The 18,353-nt window shown below is 43.4% G+C and overlaps 6 protein-coding genes across 6 annotated transcripts; 3 read left to right on the top strand and 3 right to left on the bottom strand.

Annotated features, from left to right (window-relative positions):
* Bfra_007233 (uncharacterized protein) lies at positions 1–701 on the bottom strand (the record flags this gene model as incomplete). The annotated part of the gene is made up of 2 exons (XM_037337607.1): positions 1–32; positions 119–701. 2 exons carry the CDS (start codon positions 699–701, stop codon positions 1–3), a joined length of 615 nt encoding a protein of 204 aa, XP_037186987.1.
* A 1,433-nt stretch (positions 702–2,134) lies between these two features.
* Bfra_007232 (putative short chain dehydrogenase reductase family superfamily protein) lies at positions 2,135–3,095 on the bottom strand (the record flags this gene model as incomplete). Its single annotated transcript, XM_037337606.1, has 3 exons — positions 2,135–2,601; positions 2,670–2,745; positions 2,835–3,095. The coding sequence occupies 3 exons, from the start codon at positions 3,093–3,095 to the stop codon at positions 2,135–2,137; spliced, it is 804 nt and encodes a 267-aa protein (XP_037186986.1).
* Positions 3,096–4,456: 1,361 nt separating this feature from the next.
* On the top strand, positions 4,457–9,139 carry Bfra_007231 (uncharacterized protein; the record flags this gene model as incomplete). The annotated part of the gene is made up of 4 exons (XM_037337605.1): positions 4,457–4,620; positions 4,781–5,785; positions 6,258–6,847; positions 7,422–9,139. Exons 1-4 carry the CDS (start codon positions 4,541–4,543, stop codon positions 9,137–9,139), a joined length of 3,393 nt encoding a protein of 1,130 aa, XP_037186985.1. The 5' UTR covers positions 4,457–4,540.
* Positions 9,140–10,501: 1,362 nt separating this feature from the next.
* Positions 10,502–11,488, bottom strand: Bfra_007230 (uncharacterized protein; the record flags this gene model as incomplete). The annotated part of the gene is made up of 2 exons (XM_037337604.1): positions 10,502–10,531; positions 10,625–11,488. The coding sequence occupies 2 exons, from the start codon at positions 11,486–11,488 to the stop codon at positions 10,502–10,504; spliced, it is 894 nt and encodes a 297-aa protein (XP_037186984.1).
* A 2,143-nt stretch (positions 11,489–13,631) lies between these two features.
* Positions 13,632–14,388, top strand: Bfra_007229 (putative glutathione s- protein; the record flags this gene model as incomplete). The annotated part of the gene is made up of 2 exons (XM_037337603.1): positions 13,632–14,004; positions 14,063–14,388. 2 exons carry the CDS (start codon positions 13,632–13,634, stop codon positions 14,386–14,388), a joined length of 699 nt encoding a protein of 232 aa, XP_037186983.1.
* A 1,477-nt stretch (positions 14,389–15,865) lies between these two features.
* On the top strand, positions 15,866–18,245 carry Bfra_007228 (putative protease s8 tripeptidyl peptidase protein; the record flags this gene model as incomplete). Its single annotated transcript, XM_037337602.1, has 7 exons — positions 15,866–16,086; positions 16,143–16,998; positions 17,053–17,314; positions 17,389–17,597; positions 17,627–17,815; positions 17,868–18,088; positions 18,173–18,245. 7 exons carry the CDS (start codon positions 15,866–15,868, stop codon positions 18,243–18,245), a joined length of 2,031 nt encoding a protein of 676 aa, XP_037186982.1.
* Positions 18,246–18,353: the final 108 nt, after the last annotated feature.

The raw sequence follows: 18,353 nt of genomic DNA, 5'->3' as shown, positions 1-18,353 counted from the left end.
TCACTGAATATTTACACGAAGTCCTGCCACTACTGTGTGAACGGAATTTTTTTGATTCCTACCCCTAATAGCTCCTAGTTCCAGCTCCGTATTTCATAACCTCAACCTCGAAACTTACGAAGATGGCTGTGTCCACTGCCAGTAGTGGCCAATGGCTGCAGACTCGTCGGAGTTGTAGAAATCAGGCTAGTGTCAGAAATTGGATCTGATGACGAAGCAGCAGAGGTTTGGAACCCTACTGCGGCTGCCAAAGTACTCAAGGGTTCCACTGTGAAGGATGAGTAGATATCGATAGACGAAGCACTACTAGTAGCAGCGGTCGATAATGGTTGTACATTGGCTGATGTAGCTGTAGTAGTCGGAATGGTGACGAATTGACTGCCATTATTACCAATCTCTCTCTCTGGAGTAAATGAACGATGCCTATTGCGATGTTGAGATTGCGTGCTGTGATGAGTATAAGATGGGTGAACTTGGGGTGATTCGCTTTTCTCAAGACCAACATATCTACTAGTAGTCACACCGCTTGTAGGGAGACTCCTAGCATAAATCTTGTTTGGATCCATGCCCCCCATTTCACGCTTTCCGGAATGTGGATGCTGGTTATGGGAATTGCGCAAAAGGATAAAGGCAGCGATACCTCCTCCACAGGCAATCAAGAATGCAAGGAATATTAGGCCTTGCTTAGTGTTGTGATGCATCTTTGAAGATTCTGCAGGAACAATTTAATGATGTTATTTGCTTCCTTCTTCAGAGCTTCTTGTTATTTGTCTTGGAGGGCGAGTGTGTGCGATTGGCGTTCGCCTTGGATGCCGCGTATGTGTTGAATGCGCCCGCTTTGTTTGCCGAGTATGTGTGGAACGTGAACTCACCGGTGATCGAGTATGTATCGAATGTGAGACTTTCGGTTGCCGAATGTGTGCTGGTCGAGGATGTCTTGGAAGTTGCCGTAGTTCTAGAAGGTTTAAAATAGAGTTGTTTTTGGTCTTACGAGGTTGGCGGAAAGAAAAGTAAAGAAGAATCGCGGCTACAAATATCAAACATGCGCCTGTGATTGCATACACATTTTCTTTACTGAATTCCATAATTTGTGACTGTTTTGTTTTTTTTAGATCAGCGAATGATCTTGTTGTCAAGTGAATTTCTGGAAAGAGAGATGACTGTGGTCCTGTTGCTTGAAGCTTGAAAGTGTGAGTGGACAGACTCAAATTATTCGAAAATTGAATTGAGATAAAGGTAAAGTACGGCCCCTAGTTGGCACTGTTCTGTATCAAAATTGAGATTTCTCGAAATGGAAAGGGCGACCGGTTACGAGGAGATGTGCTCGATTTTCATACGGCATCACAGGTTCGTATAATGGCATACGTACTAAGTGCTCAAGTAACTCATGAATCATCACAACTGTGTTATTTACCATAAACATCCTACCAAGCTGTTGGTAGCAAGCTTCACAAGTAGGAGATATCGGTATGCTTGATAGCAATCATTGACCGCCAGCCATGAACAGGGTACTTTCCTTGCCACAGCTCATATGTAAATATCAGCATAGACACGCTTCTCTACTCCTTTGTAACCATCATCTTTCATAGTAGGCGGAAGACGACCTAAAGCTTTCCTTTTAGCCAACATGAAGGGGACAAGCCTTGAGGCAAAACATCTCCAAGTCAAGCAGTCTCAACGAAAGAAATCGAAAAGAGGAGAGACGCGTATGAATATTAACGAAGTAACTAAAACAACTACAAAAGTTTGAAGGTGTTCTAAACTTTTGCGAATACTTCGGAGCAGGATTCAAAATGAAAGGAAACTTCCAGTACCACAATATGGAGTGTTTTCAGGAATAGCACAACCGTAAACTATCGCTCTGCTTTATTTCTTCTCACCCAGAAAATAATAGCGATGAGAGGAATTCCGAGAAAAGCTGTTAGCCAGCTGAGATCTCCGTGCCCTTATTCATTTTCTCAATTATCCGCAATGTCAAATTTTATCCCGCTTTTCACTCTTATATTTGCTTGTATGGTCATGTTTCAAACTGCGATACCTAGTCAAATTTAAAAGAGTTACCCCAAATGAAGCAGCGCTACTATTCATTATCATAACCGTCATAAAGCATTATGTCCCACCCTCATCGGCACCACTACCATGGTAGTTGCAGAGGTGTAGGTAATTCCGTCCCGATTGTTACATCCGCGGTACCAATATCTCTAGGACCCCTTGGTGCCCAGTATTGACCCGACTTACTGATGTCTAGTTTCTCTGTCCATTCAACCAAGCTCTTCGCAGCTTCATCGGGTGTTACTGCTCCTCCGTCATCCCAATATTTATCAAATCCAACCCCTTTTGTCATCTCTGTTCGCATAAATCCAGGATGCAAAATTGATACAATTATTCCATGCTCCTTCAAATCTAGCGAAAGGAGCTTTCCAACCATGTTGAGGGCGGATTTTGACGCATGATGTCCATAATTACCACCACCTTCTTTCTCGTGTCGCAAAGTAATTGAGCCCGATTCGGAGGAGATGAGAAGGATTTTGGAACCTTTGGTGATGTTCTTGGCGCGGAACAAAGATTGGACTACGAAGGGAGGAGAGATGGCTGATGTTGCTAGAGGCACAACATTAGTCTATACGGACGCGAGATTCGGCATGATGAAGATTTTGCAAATTACTTACTGTACATCTTCACTTGCTCATCCCATTTTGGACCATTGACGAAGTCTTCTGTGGCAAAATATCCAGCTGTGATAATCTGAGATCCAGTCAGTCACATTGAGCTTTTGTACAACGCCCTCGACATATCCTCCTTCTAATGAAATTGAATTAAGTGAGCGGACATACAACAACATCAAATGTAATTCGTCCACCCTCAACCATTCCACCACCACCTCCGAGCATCCCCAGCTGGTTCACCAATTTCCTGCCTACTCCCTCTTCTGCGACATCGATATTAGGAATCCATACAATTTTTTCACTCAGATTGGATGGGCCAGTGGCAGCGCGAGTGGTTCCATAAACGGTTGTTGATTGCTGCGAAGCGTAATTGTTCGCAAGTGAAGCACCTAAACCACGAGTGGCGCCTACAATCAGGATATTGGTCATACTGAATGATGGGTTCTAATTCAGATATTGAGAATGGTTTTTTGTTGAGTATCACTAAATATCCTAATAAGCTGATGAACGAGGTAACTAATTGTGTGTGAGCATGCACTTTGGGCTGTTGACGTAGCCATGACGTCTTTTTAGCGTTAGATGATGACAAACTTAGCGTCTGCAACCCCACGTCAACCTGTTCAGGGTTTCAATCCAGGGTGAAGCGTGCTAAATACAGCGATTTAAAGCACCAAAAGCTCATGGCTGGAGAACGATACGATTCCTCCTTTTATCAAATTCGATGGGAGATTCCAAATGGAGTGTCCTATCGCATATCAACATCTCTACTCATAGGTTCATTGCCTAGGCAGAAGATTAACGTGGAGAAAAAGATAAGTACCCAGTAGGCGATCTCATCATTCACGATATAAAAAATGGACATGAGCCTTGGGTTAATCGATGATTCCAATGATGCTAGACGGTGCCATTAGCCAGAACAAGTCACTGTTCGACTAAATTCAGCTACTACGTACTAATCTCGCATAAATAGCCATCCCTATTCTCTCTGGGAGAACAAGCAGAAGTGGGTGATGGTAACTAATAACTAGGTATGTCGAAGAGGATCTCATGATGCAGCCTAGAAGCCCTCCGCTGGTTTGCAAGGAGTTTGGATCTGACATTCTTAGGTTTCGTCCCAAGACCACAGACGAGAAGGAAAAGATTCGCAAGTCAAAGACCGAAGCTCCAAAGAAGGACGATAGATCCAGAAATTCCAATCCAATCTCCAGATTCTCGATATCCTATCATCTAGTTTTGAAAATAGCATGGTGGTTTCGAATATCGAGGACCCATAGCATACCCCTTATCAATGCCTTCCTAACTTATTGCATGAACTCTTAAGCTATAGGGAGTTCATTACAGAATAGGTAAGCAGAATACGAGTCTTGGTATGAAATTAGCGTACTCGTTTGATATAATTACATCGATATGGGATGAAACAAGGATGGATAATCGTTGAGAAGATCAATCGTAATTTCAAAAACATACAGACTAGACGGTTTATCCACAAAATCCTGAATCTTTTAACCTATCACTCAGTGCCAAGATGTGGAAGAATCACCTAAATATCCCCGCTCGAATTCAAAGTTGCCCCCAAGGGTACTTCATATGGCGCATAATAATGCCAGCATTATCATCACATCAGATTGGCTTACTATACAAAAGATTATCACATCCACATTGATATTTCCGATTATTCACTGCAATACTGCGCAGCCAAGATACGAACTTCCCCTTACTAACACTCTCTTCTTTTTTCCATAATGTTTATTTTGTATATCACGTAACGTCTCCCTTCATCGTCTACGAGTCTCGAGTTCATATGTATGAAATTTACGTCTCGATACATATCGCCTCTATAAGAGATCGCAAACACTCTCGTTAATACTTCCACTATGGCGCCGTCACACGAATCGGGGTCCTGTCTGTGGAATAGAAGGATGCACAGGAGTTTCATTTTCGCGATTGGTATTTTGTATGTCCATTGTTTCTTGCACCAGAGGGGATTGCGCGCTCAGCGATAAGATCCAATCTTGTCTGGGGATTTTGACCCATTATTTGATCCCCAGGAATTTTGGGAATCTCCTCTGTATATTCGACGTACCACGCTAGACATTAATTCTAACTATTCGCAGAAGTTTGCTTATGTTAGTTGTTTACTATCAATACGACTTGTCATCAATATCGAAATTCCACCTAGACAAACTAGCACCAGGAGGGTCGGGCGTGGTAGGCGATTCTATAGCGACAGAATCAAATCCTTCAACTGGTGTAGCTTCGACAGGCTCAAAAGGAGGTTCGACTAATACGAAAGTTGAATTGGACCAGACGCGGGTTGCTCTCCTTCTCGAAACTCGGCCCTTACCTCATTTGCCCGCTCTTCTCGCACATTTTATATCTGTTTTACCCGCACCGTGGGTTTTCCGCTTCGTTGGAACCCCTGAAGCTAATGCATTGATCTCATCTTCCTCGTCTCTTTCTGGCCATGTTAAGACCGGAAAACTAGTCATTACCGAGCTCCCCGAGAAATATGCCATCAAAGACCAAGAGACTATAAGCATGACTCTTACAGATTTGACCTTCTACAGAGACTTTCTCGCTCCTGCAGAGTGGCTTCTGATGTTTCAAAGCGACTCAATGATATGCGCAGCCTCTGAGCATAACATAGAAGACTGGATTTCCAAAGACTATTCCTGGGTAGGTGCCCCATGGAATATGGCCGTAAAAGGTGGGAATGGAGGATTGAGTCTCAGGCATATCCCTCCCATCCTTAGAATTCTCGAAAAAGAAGTTCGTGAGCCCGGTACTCCGTGGGAAGATCGTTGGATATGCGATCGCCTCATAGCATCGAATGCTGCCAAAATGCCTGGACCAGACGTAGAAGTCAAATTCAGCGTGGAAAGCCAGTGGTATGAGAAGCCCTTTGGTTATCATCTAATAGGAAGTGGTAAATTTTTGATCCCAGCCGTCTGGGATAATAAAGAGCGCAGAAAACATATTCTGGAATACTGCCCGGAAGTCAAAATCGTCCTGGATATGGATTTGAACAGAGAGAAAGAGAAATTGGCCAAGGAACTCGAGGAACTGAAATCTCCAAAGGCTGGCATGGAAAAGGAGAAAGGGAAGGAAGATGGACCCAAGTAAATCAACATGGGAGGAAAAGAATATAAATTTATAGAGCATTCAGCAAATATATATAATACCCACGAATAATGATATCAAAATTGATATACAAATCAAAGATACAAACACAATTACAGATCATTCTATTCGCACGGAAATGAAAAGATTATCACGACGGTACTAGCTAGCTGACGGAGGGACTCTCACACCATCTAGTATAGATCTTTGCAGACAACACAACTCACAAATGGAAGCTTCCCGGATTGAATATTTATATAGGGATTTTGACACAAATATATCTCCCGGCCAGGTCAACCGGAGAAACTCTAAAAATTTAGGTTACAGCACTACAACTAACGCTGTAGAACGACGCTAAACCTTTTTCGCGTAAGCATAATTTTTCAGAACATGAAAAGCTTCCTTAGATCTATAAACGTTCTAGCTGTAGCGTTCGAATTTTAACATCAGCTCATACTTTCGATCCGTAAGGAAAGCGCCCATTCCTAGTCTATTCATGGCATTTGTACAAGATCCCTCAACCATGGCCGAATCTCAACCCACATCCTCCTCTACAACCCCCCCACCAGCAGCTCCCACCACGGCAATAGATTCTTCACTTTTCTCACAACGATCACGGCGTCAATTTGGTCTATTCATGGGCGGTGCAGCATTCGTTGGTCTTTCGGCTTTTGTCACTCGCAGAGCACTCGTACGAAAATATAAGATGATGCTGCCAAAATTCTACACACCTAGTAATCGGGTTCATGAAGTGGATGGATCTATGGAGGCATTGGAAGCTTTGAGTGTAGCAACTATAAATGTGGCCAGTATCAGCGTAATGCTTAGTGGAGGGCTGCTATGGGCTTTCGATATTTCGACGGTCGCTGACCTGAGGCAAAGATATCGGGCAAAGATGGGATTGCTCGCTCAAGAAACAAACCCAGAGGACGAGAAGCAAATGGAGGAGTGGGTAAATGCAATGATGGTTAAACTGAATATTGATCCCAAGGAGTATTCTGCTGAGAAGGGCGAGAAGGGGAAAGACGCTCTCGGAGGAGCCGGGGAGCAGCTGGATGATGGTACGGAACAGTCCAAGAAACCATAGAGTCGGAATGGGTTCGGCGACTACGATACAATGGAGATTGATGGATGTTAGAATGACGGCAGGGACAACCTTCACAATCAAGACAGCCAGTAAAGCACCAGAGGCAAATATACCCTGACTCAAAGCAAAGCACATACGGGGCTGAAACATATTTGCGGTAATTGGCGCGAATACATAAGAGACTACTTGCTTTTTTCAATGCTTATTTTGCAAGCATTCTTTCGATATTTCTTTTGCCAGCGCGTTTTGCGGTGTAGGAGCTCTTCAGCTGAAATGGTTCTTATTGGGTCAACAAAAAGATGCGTGCGAGCATCTCAGCCACATGCAAGGGCACACCCGTAATATGGGTACCTATGTGAAGGTTACCTTTTAGCACACGGTATTGAAATATGACAAGTAATCAATACTGAATGATTCGCAAAATTTCGTCAAGAGGTCGCTTCAATGTTTACCACATACTCCGCTCTAAAAAGCTTAAGCTTCAGCAATTCGAATAGTAGCAGTCTTTATGGATTGCAAAGTTCCAGTACGTAGGTATGTTCTTGTAGCGCGGCCCTCAAAATGGGCTCAGCCAGGTCATCGAGTCGTCGTTCAGTCTCCGGTGCTGAAAATTGCGAACGAGACACTCATACCTGTGAGACGATTCAAAGGCAAAGATGAGAATTCGGTTTGTTTCATGCCCGTACAAGATATCGAAAAGGATGGGAGTATTGCCTACAAAAATGCAGGGATCGCTACGGAGGCTACGCAGATGGATGCTCATGGCATGGCATTGATCCAAAGCGACTCTGAATTCGACTACCAACCTGGTGACCGATTTTGGCTATTTATCACTGCCAAGGGAGACGGCTACGAAAATGACGTTCCCGTCATTAACCTACGAACTATGGAAACAGGATCGGTACCGCTTTCTCATGTATGTTGGTTCCCGAAAATGCGCGGACCCGGCAATGAAGTATGGTCATTTGGGGGCAACATCAGAAAGCTCAAACTCCATGGCAGAAACAATTTTACTCTATGGATTTGGGGCATATGTCAATATTTGGATGGACAGCCCGCAACGACTAAATATATTCGAATACCCGAAAGAAATGTCAACACTGATGAACAACAGTGGTTGAAATCCTCCAACGCTCGGTCTCTATTTTCTCACATCTATAAGAGCATGACAAAGGATTATCAGCAGATAATCTCCCCAATGTTGTCTCCACTTCGAGCAACGCATTGCAGTATTTTACCAAGAGGCTTGCACACACCACCCATTTCGCCATGTATGAACGAGCCCCGACCATTGAATGAAGATGTCAGTTTTACACCGAGGCTGGTATCTAGGGATTTGGATGCTGCCTGGAAAAATATCATGAATCTCGCATCGAAAGGAACACCGAGGCCTATCCAGAGTAGTCTCATTCACCCACAGAGAATCCTATCCTCACCCGATCGTAGGAAATTTCGTCGAACGGATCTTGATGATACTCGGAGTGATTTGGGTCATTTTGACAGCACTGCTAGATCATCCACCAGGTCTCCTTCTTTGGACATGGAGAGTAGAAAATTCCGTGCTCCCAGTGATGATCTCATGGAGTTATTAGCGGATCGGGATGGAGGAGGCATACGTTGCGCTTTACGCCTACTGGATTGGACTCGAAAGCAGGTCGAGGAGAGTCGGGCGAAAGACGCAGAACATTCGAGACTTTCGGCCGCACATCCACTTCTCAGGAGAAACCCTACAATATTGTTGGAGAGATACCAGAAGAAGAGAAACCTGTCAGCTATTACAGAATTGTGCGATCGTGGAAAGGACGATTGCGAGTGGTCACTCCATTTTACTTCGAAGCATTATCATCCCGACTACAAGAAATGTATCATAATGAAGAATATTCAAGAGCACGAGCATTGTATCTCGTCATTACGGCCACTTCCCAGCAGTGCAGGTCCCTGTCTTCTTACTGCAGGTGCACAGGAACATCAATGTTGTATCTGGGAAGATGAAGACACGAGAAACTTGCCTGTTACCATGGAAGAATTCGATGATGTGAAGATTGTGGAAGCTAAAAACAACTGCATGCTTAGTGATGAAAAGGGCATTGAAATCCCTGATCAATTTAAGGATGAGAGCAAGAAGATCAAGGAAGAGAAATGGGCTCCTTCATATGTATTTGAAGAATTGTATGACGGGGAAGGGAAATGGTTGAGAGATGAGCTTGCTAAAGGAAATTATCGCGACGAAGTTCTTGAACTAGGGAAGATGCACGATGGTGGTTAGGATCCTGATCAAAATTGAGAGGAGCAGCACCCTGAGGATTGTGGCGGCTACGTGTGATGGTTACTAAATTCTAAATAAATATTAGCTAGCAAATGGATACGATATCGATACCCCATCATATGGACTCATTGTCATCAACCAGCACAGGAGCTTGTATATCCCTTCAAATATTGCAATAGCCCATCATATCGATACTCAAATCTAGATCAATATAGTTCCTCATTTCTCATTCCCATGTTCTCGATCGTGATCTTCGAAGTCACCACAAATGTTAGCTACCAATTATGACTAAAATCTAGAAGGCCGAATATGGATCACACAACGCCTCGGAAAAGCCTACAAATCCTTCGCATCTCCTACCTACTTACCGCGCCTACCTACCGGTAATTCTTTACTTGCAGAAGCCCTTGAAGCACACTGTGTAAGAGGCATTTAAGCCACCTGCACCGCGTTGCAATGATTTTCAAGCGGTCTGGAAAATCCCAGCAGCAATCATACGATCAGCATGTGGAAATTTTCGCCATGCGTAGCGAAACAGGAAAATTCAGCCGCAGGGCTTGCAGTTGTATGCAGTGGGATATGCAGCGGCTTCCGAAAAGGATGACTGGTGTTAATGGCTTGATTCTGGATGGAGTGATGATTGCCACTTGGAATTGGAACTTGGATAGGGATGCAGATGCAGGGAACTGAACGTGCTTTGAGGAGGGATACTTGCATGCGTGTAATATCTAAAACCTGGTTCTGGTTCTGGTTTAGGGGAGGATAATTAGGGGTTTAGTGGGCAGAGAAAGAGAGACTAAGTGAGGGGTTGGAGACTGGAGTTCTGGAATATTGACGGGTTAGCCGCTTTAAATTCGTAACTTGTTTTCCTAGGTCGTGGACTATGTTTTTAGGATCTAGCCTTGCCTTTACCGACTGGGATTTTGGGGAAGGGTTCTTTTGGGGGGTTCTGGCCGGGGAATGCCAATGTCACCTTTTGTTGGCTTGGTGGAAATTACGGAGATGTTGGTACGGCTAGACCGGATGTCTAAGCCCGTGGAACTTCTGGTTCAGTTGGTGTTTGAAACTTTGTATCTTTTGGCAGCAGGGATGGTTGAACGCTTTGAAGTATCATGCACAAATTGGCAGTCATTGTGTGTGTAGATGTGTAGATAGAGAAATAGATATTCGTGATTCATTATCTTATACATGTAAATGTTTCATGACGATTCATTCCACTATCCAAAAAGTCAACCTTCTAATATGCTATTTCGTCATGTCGCAGTTGTTCGTCGTATATCTCCATTATCATTATCATTATCATGAAGTAAATTTCATCACTCAACGCCCAAATCTGGCTTTTCCTTATGATGCTGTGTGTGTTTACCCAGATCGCGCCTCCAGATCGCGTGTCTATAATCTAATATTAGCCATAAACGTAGGCTGTGCAACACGATTTTGATGATTCTGGTAGATTGAGACGGGAAAGGGAATCTTCGCACATACCTGTCGCTTCTGTCGACGCATTACCTGTACTTTCGGTTCTTTGACTACTTCTCCTCCATGGTTGTAACTTATATCATTGATTGTTGTCGCCTTCGTACGATACACTCCTCTCTTTCTATCTTCCTTCATCCTGAAATAGTCTCGGTTCGATTCATGATCCTGATTGCGAAGGTTTCTTGGTCCATAAAAATATGGATTTCGATAAAACTGTGGGCACACCGGCTTGTCAGGCTGTGCTGTTAAATGACAGTATACCGGTATTTGATTTGCAGGAGGTATACATGCGCTGAGCGTTTTCTCGAATCCGTTTCTCAGAGATGAGCCTGGCGAAGAGTAATCCTGATCGGTATCTATCTTGAAACAGAATTGGAAATCATGCCGGAGAGCTTGGGCGTAGATTTCGAGGTGATCGCATTCGTCTTCGGGATAAAGGAGTTTTTGAAATAGAATGGAGTAGTTGCAGCAACCTCCCACGTAGCCGAAGCAACGGTCTTTTTCTGGCTGGGGAAGCGTTTTGACTTTGCCAGCCAACCTCTGAAAAGTACCGAATGCCAGATAAAGAATTCTGAGGGCCGCATATACATGGAATGATTTGACCCTAGAATCAATAGAAGCCAAATCCATGAGCTTTTTGGTAATGTCTGTGACCATCACGATAGAAGCTGCTACAAAGTCATACATTCCCTTCAACTCGTGGTTCGTGACTCCTTTCATTCTCCGATCATGCGAGAGGTAAACCTCTTCCCTGGACTTCAACCCTCCGAGCAATGTGATGACTTCGGAACTAGAGCGTGGAAGATATTCTGGGTATTCACCAGTGATGATATTGTTTAGGAGACGCATGACATTGGTTATTGAGGACATTTTCTAGACGTTCGATTGGCATTCTCTCCTTCATGATGTATAGGAGCCTCAAGCTTACCTCTCGATGCGTCGGACAGATTGTAAATTAGGACTGTATAATAGATCCTGAGATTAACGTAGAGTTGATGATTGTATGTAGACGTTTATTGTTCAAAATGGCCAATTTTGATCAGAATATGCCACAATTACTTATATATCGGTGGTAAATAGCATACAGAGAGTACATAGATAATTCCCTGCATTTGCTTCACTGAAAGCGGGGTGCAGAGGGATGTCTGATTTCGGTGTCTTGTAGGCCAATCAATCCTATCGTGTCATGGACGACCATGTCTCGAATGGAGATTCCTTTCAATGGCCAAGGAGTAGGCTGGAACATGGCAGTGAAATATCGTTCTGTCCCTCTACTTCGACACCGGACTTACACCCAAAAGTCGCTGTTTCTGGATGTCAGCAGTCTCCCGTATATGTCCACTACTATCTCAGCACCGGTTCCATGACCCTGAATCCCAGCGTGACTGCGGTGTCTCGGATGTTCAATCGGTCTATAATTGGCTGAAGTTGTGTGACAACTTTCCCCCAGCAACAAAAGCCACTGGGGCAAGGGCTGGAACTTTCTCAACCTCTTTGACTCGCTCAAAATTACCAGATTAGGAGATGTTCGACTTCAATCAATCTGACATTGAACGTTTGTTTGCCTCCAAGATATTCGCGAATGTCGCGGCTACAAATAACAACTCAAGAGATCTCGATGACTGTTCCATTGGGGCTTGAGATTACACCCACTCAGTGTAACGGTATCACTGCATGTAGATATTTCGAGTTGAAAATGGCGGTGGTCAGACACATTGAATTTGATGTATCAAATAATGCCGATTAGCAAGGGGTAATTAGGTTCACTTTGAAGATATCGTCAATATCAGTATCACAGTATCAAATATTTGAATATTTGTGACAAGATAAAATTCATGTCACAGATCTCCCAAGCCATTAGGCAAATCTCGGGACAAAGGAGAGACAAGGTGATGGAGGGACCGGTTGGCTCTCCGGTGAATCTGAGCGATATCTCGGCGAGGTTACCAGGTCTTCGTGAACCACAAATAAAAGGAGATAAAAGAAGCATAACCAACATTGACAAGGGATTTGAACTCCACTAATGTCCGTGCGGAAGGATTTAAGTCCAAATTTACCCCACCATGTTACTGCTCACCAGCCAAATTAGACAACGATGTTAAAAAATCGGCAACTATTCCCCTCCTATTGCAAAAAAGGGGCAAAAAATGATTTCTAGCAACGGGTTCAAACCGATGATACTCAGGGTAACTCCCTACACAGGGCTCGAACCTGTAGCCTCAAGATGCCATCTTATAGGTTTGAGGCCTATTAGAAGTCTTGCGCGCTACCATTGCGCCAGCAGGGAAATCATATGATTTTTGGATGGTGGCGGCGCCTAAATTAGGTTTATGTTGAAGTGAGCATTTTGCAGAGCCATTATGCATCATGATTGGTTGATTTGCATTATGATTCAACCGATTAGTCCCATAACATCCGAGGCACACTCCGAATTTCGTCCGAAACTATTTCGAATCAAAAGCGCAACTTTGAACTACCGGAAATGCTCGTCTCTATAAAACCTCTTTGCTTTCAACGGGATTTGGAGAGATTTTATGGAATGACAACTTGACGATTACCAAGAAGATCCGATCGAGACTTTTCCACTTCGTAGGAGGCAGTGTCGAAGGCTCCGCTGGTCCCTTGATGCTAACCCTATTGGGGCTAGAAAGCTACGAGACAGAGCATTGTGTGCATTCGTACAAATGGATTTGATCAACCATATTTAGCTCTGCAACAATGACATTGCATTTGGAATTGTGAATGCGGGGTTTCAGAAGGGCGTGATTGACACCGTTCAATGATACAGGTAGGAATAGAACATGCATTTGGAATTACAGTACAAGGTTTGTGCTAAGGGCGGTAGCTCTTACAGACATGGCCATTATTAACCACTAGTTTGAGCTACAAGATATCCCCATATTCCTCTGTGGATACTTAAATCCTGCTACGTACCCCGCGAGATACATTATTGCTAAAGGCCGTCCTCTACTCCGAATATTCAAGACTATTTGCATACCTAGATACGTACGAAATGCCTCAATCCTCTACATACGGCACAGAAAGTGCAGCAAACAAAGATATTGGCGGCATTCCTACTATTCATTATTTCGATTTCCAATCCCGAGGTCGAGGTCAAGTAGTTCGATTGTGGCTCATCGATGCAGGAGCTGCATTCAAAGATATTCGATACACGTTCGAAGAATGGCCTGAACATAAGAGAAGTGGGAAAGTTGCGGAAATAAATCCTACGGGAAATATACCAGTGGTCGAGATGCCGGACGGAAAAATCTTGACACAGAGTTATGCTATCCTTAGGCATTGGTCAAGATTGCTAGGCGCGTATGACGGGAAAAATGAAGATGAGAAATATTGGGCTGATGCAATCTGCGATATTGTTGTTGACTGTAAGCGAGCCCCCTTCATTTAAATGCCTTTTCAAAAATACTCACAAACGGTTTACAGGGCGAACTCTGTTCATTTCAGCTTTCTTCTCTGACAACCAAAAAGAGGACTATCCGAAACATCAACAAGGCGATCAGAAGAAATACCTCAATGCAATCGAAACACACTTGAAGGGTTCGGAGCTTTCGAAAAAGGGGCCTTTCATAAGTGGCAATGAAATCACATATGCAGACATGGCTTTATATCAATTACTCCACGATGAAAGTCTTACTCAAGATGGACGAAAAGGACTGAAAGAGTATCCGAGATTAGTGCAATTAGTGGATGCTGTGGAGGACAGACCAAACATCAAGAAGTTCTTGAATAGCGATGCTTATCTTGGTTAGATATTGAGTATGTGCATTGCCGGATATACTCCCTAGCCAGATTCATTAAGAATAACTCTTACATAGATTCTCGTGTTTCCACAGAAGTTCTTTTGATAGACACTATAACATGAAGCTATCAGTCCATATTTTTTCAATACAGACCATATCTTCACTTAATATAGATAGATGCACTCTTATGTATCTTGAAGTTATTGAGGATAAATTGGAGTTGTGTATGTGAATCTTACGACCGAAGATTGTGTGTTCAACTCAAAGTGCACACAAAAAGATGTGGAAACAGAAATTTTTGTATTGAACAATAGATACCTAGGTACTTGCGACTACTGGCATGTAAGTAAGTTTATCAACGCTCGGCCTATTTGACTATAGTCAATTAGGGAGTTTATGTCATGGGATAAGTGAGCATCAACGTTTGAGTTGTGGTGAGAAATTAAGTCTCAAAGGGAATCCGACGTGAGGCGAGAACGAATTGGGAAAGAACGTTTCATCGGAGTGAGACGGAAATTGTTAGAACTCTAGATGAAATTGATGAATGGCAGCACTGAAATCATCTTGAAGATCATAATGATGAGGGGACTCTTTGCTCCTCGACTTGCGGCGAATATCGTGAGTTGGAAATGTCTTTGCATCACAGAGCTACATAACTAGTTGTGATCCTAGTCCGCAACATAACAACCATGGATTTGGTCTCGCACAACCATGAATCTTTGGAATCTTTTGAGAACTTCAGAGATTATCGTCATGCCATCCATTGGGATGACTATTTCTATGTCGTTTCGTCCTACACACGATTAAAATTCTGGCAAGAGTCTCATGTTGTTATCACGGCTTCCTGACCGCCTGTTGCGTGTTACCGGCACCACCGGCATCGATAATCTTGAGGGGCTCTTGGGCTCTTTGTGGTAAGTCTTACTATGTCGTTGCAATATAAATTGCTCTCGTATCGAGCAATAATGGTATCAAGGTTCACTTATCAAGGAGTGGGGCAAATGGATTAGTGCCCTTGTCAAGCTCTCGTCACAACACAACATTTTTGTACGAACAACGGAAGGATTACTAAAAATGATCTGCCACGATATGTCGAGATATATATCTCAAAGCACGTCGTTTGCTTGAGAGCTTCGCTCAAGCTCGACCAGCTCATAGCTGTTACGAAATTTATGGTCAAGATTTAGCTTCATTCATGAAGCTCTTTCCTATGTAGGAGGTATCTATTCATTCTACGTCAGCTTACATCTTTAACCAATAACGTCCCTACTTATCAAGTATATAACTCGGATGTTATCGTGCATCCTCTCGTGAGACGTATTCCGACCTGCCTCATTCAGTATGGCATCAAGGTCAAGGGACTAGGGTCTGCAGATCTTGGGAGGGGTAAATGCAGCTGTCCCTGCCAAGGTATAAATGATGGAGAAAGTTCTTCAGCCTTTTGAATTGAATCTATCAATCACCTCAATTAATCTCATCCATTAAGATGGTGAGAACGAAGATCTCCGGCCTTGTTGCCCTCGTGGCTCTTACACTTGAAGTGAGTGCGATTGTTGTACCACGCCATTTGGAGGTCCACGAAAAAAGGGAAAGTTTACACCCGAGATGGTCGAAAAAAGATCGTGTTGAGTCACACAAGTTATTGCCTATGCGAATTGGCCTAACGCAAAACAATCTTGATAAAGGACATGATCATTTGATGAAGATGTAAGTAACATCAACCAAGACAGAGGAGAGGTTCAAAGTTAACCAGCTCTTCATAGATCCGACCCTGCATCTCCGCATTTTGGACAACATTGGACTGCCGAAGAAGTCATTGAGGCTTTTCGTCCCACTCAGCAAACAGAAGCTGAAGTTCGAAAATGGTTGATTGACTCCGGTATCCCAGCCGGACGCATTACTCATTCGGATAACAAAGGATGGTTTGCATTCTATGCGACTGCTGAAGAAGCAGAAAATCTGCTGTATACTGAGTACCATGAGTATGAAGATTCAATCACTGGTGGTGTCATGCCCTCATGCGAGACATATCATGTTCCCAAGGATATTAGAAAACACATTGATTACATCAGTCCTGGTATCAAACTCCTTGCACCGATTGAACACCCAAACAATAAGTTGAAGCGAAATGCTGAGGTGTTGGAGCATGAAATCTTCAAAAGGAATACACATGGTTTACTACGAGATGCTAAGCACAGCTACAATGGCACCAATGCCACTGATTTAAGCACTTGTGATATTGCTATCACTCCTGCTTGTGTTGCCGCACTATACCAAATACCACCTGCGACCTTATCTCATCCAAACAATTCTATGGGTATTTTTGAGTCGGAGCTACAATTTTACACTCAAAATGATCTTGATTTGTTCTTCACAAACTTTACAAAGAATATTCCAAATGGCACACATCCAATTCCAGCGAATATCGATGGTGGAATGCAATCAACAACTGATCCGTATTACGCTGGTGGGGAGGCAAATCTCGATATTCAACTTGCTTACCCGATCCTTTACCCACAGCAAATCACTCTCTACCAAGTTGACGATTATATCGTCCAAGCGAATCAGAATGATACTTACACTTTTGGGTTTAACACTTTCTTAGATGCGTTAGACGGAGTAAGTTCAACATTATGATTGAATTTCAGTATTCAATTAGCTCACATCTTCTAGTCATACTGCAACTACACTGCCTACAATGAGACTGGTAACGATCCATACTTAGATCAAGCCTACCCAGATCCTCTTATTGGAGGATGGGCAGGATCGCTCATGTGCGGTACCTTCACACCCACCAATGTAATTTCTCTATCATACGGAGGACAAGAATCCGACCTCCCAATTTCATATCAAAAACGACAATGTCTCGAGTATATGAAACTGGGTCTTCAAGGGGTATCATTCCTTTTCGCCTCAGGCGATTCCGGTGTCTCAAGTAAGTACCAAACACCGGCTGGTTCGGGCTAAACTTTTTTTTCCTTCGTAAAAGAAACTAACATATTGATTTAGACTATCCGGGCGATATCGACGGCCCAACCGGCTGTCTCGGCCCTGATCTCAATATTTTCAACCCGACTTGGCCCGGTACATGTCCATACGTAACATCCGTCGGCGCCACAAAAGTTTATCCCGGATATTCCGTCTATGACCCGAATCCGCCGTCTACGACCCTGCCGGCCATCCATACTCTGTCAATTATTCTTCCGGAGGAGGTTTCAGTAATATCTATCCAATCCCTGATTATCAGGCTAGTTTTGTAGCAAAGTTCTTTGAGGATTACAATCCACCCTACCCTTACTATAGCGCTTTGAGTAATGACACCGGGGATATTCAGACATTACCTGATATTGGTGCATTGGCGGGGACCACTGGAGGTATCTATAACAGAATCGGAAGGGGTATTCCTGATGTCGCGGCCAATGGAGATAATATTGCTGTGCGTCTATTCTATTTTGTTCTGACATAGTGATCTAGCTAACGAACAATAGGTGTACAACGGAAACGACTTTGAACTTAGCGGTGGTACATCAGCCAGTACACCAATTTTTTCTGCTGTCATCAATCGAATCAACGAAGAGAGAATCAATATCGGAAAGGGACCAATTGGTTTCTTGAACCCATCGTTATATGCTAATCCAAGCATGTTGAATGATATTGTTAATGGAACAAATCCGGGATGTAGTACAGTGGGATTCTCAGCGGTGCCTGGGTGAGTTTTCTTCATCCTCTCTCTTTGCGTGTGTAATGTGAAGGGGGTTTGGGGAGATATAGTGCTGACTTAATGATTGAACAGATGGGATCCAGTGACGGGTCTTGGAACACCTAATTACCCAAAGATGTTGGAGTATTATCTGAGTTTACCATAGTGTGGATTAATAAATCCGGAGTTGTGAGATGATATTATCATATGTCATGAGATAATCAAACCGGTAGAATTAATACCAGGAATAAATTGAATACCAACACAAACAATG

Source organism: Botrytis fragariae (assembly GCF_013461495.1).
Source record: "Botrytis fragariae strain BVB16 chromosome Unknown tig00000795, whole genome shotgun sequence".
NCBI lineage: Eukaryota > Fungi > Ascomycota > Leotiomycetes > Helotiales > Sclerotiniaceae > Botrytis > Botrytis fragariae.
This window is presented reverse-complemented; position numbering and strand designations above follow the sequence as displayed.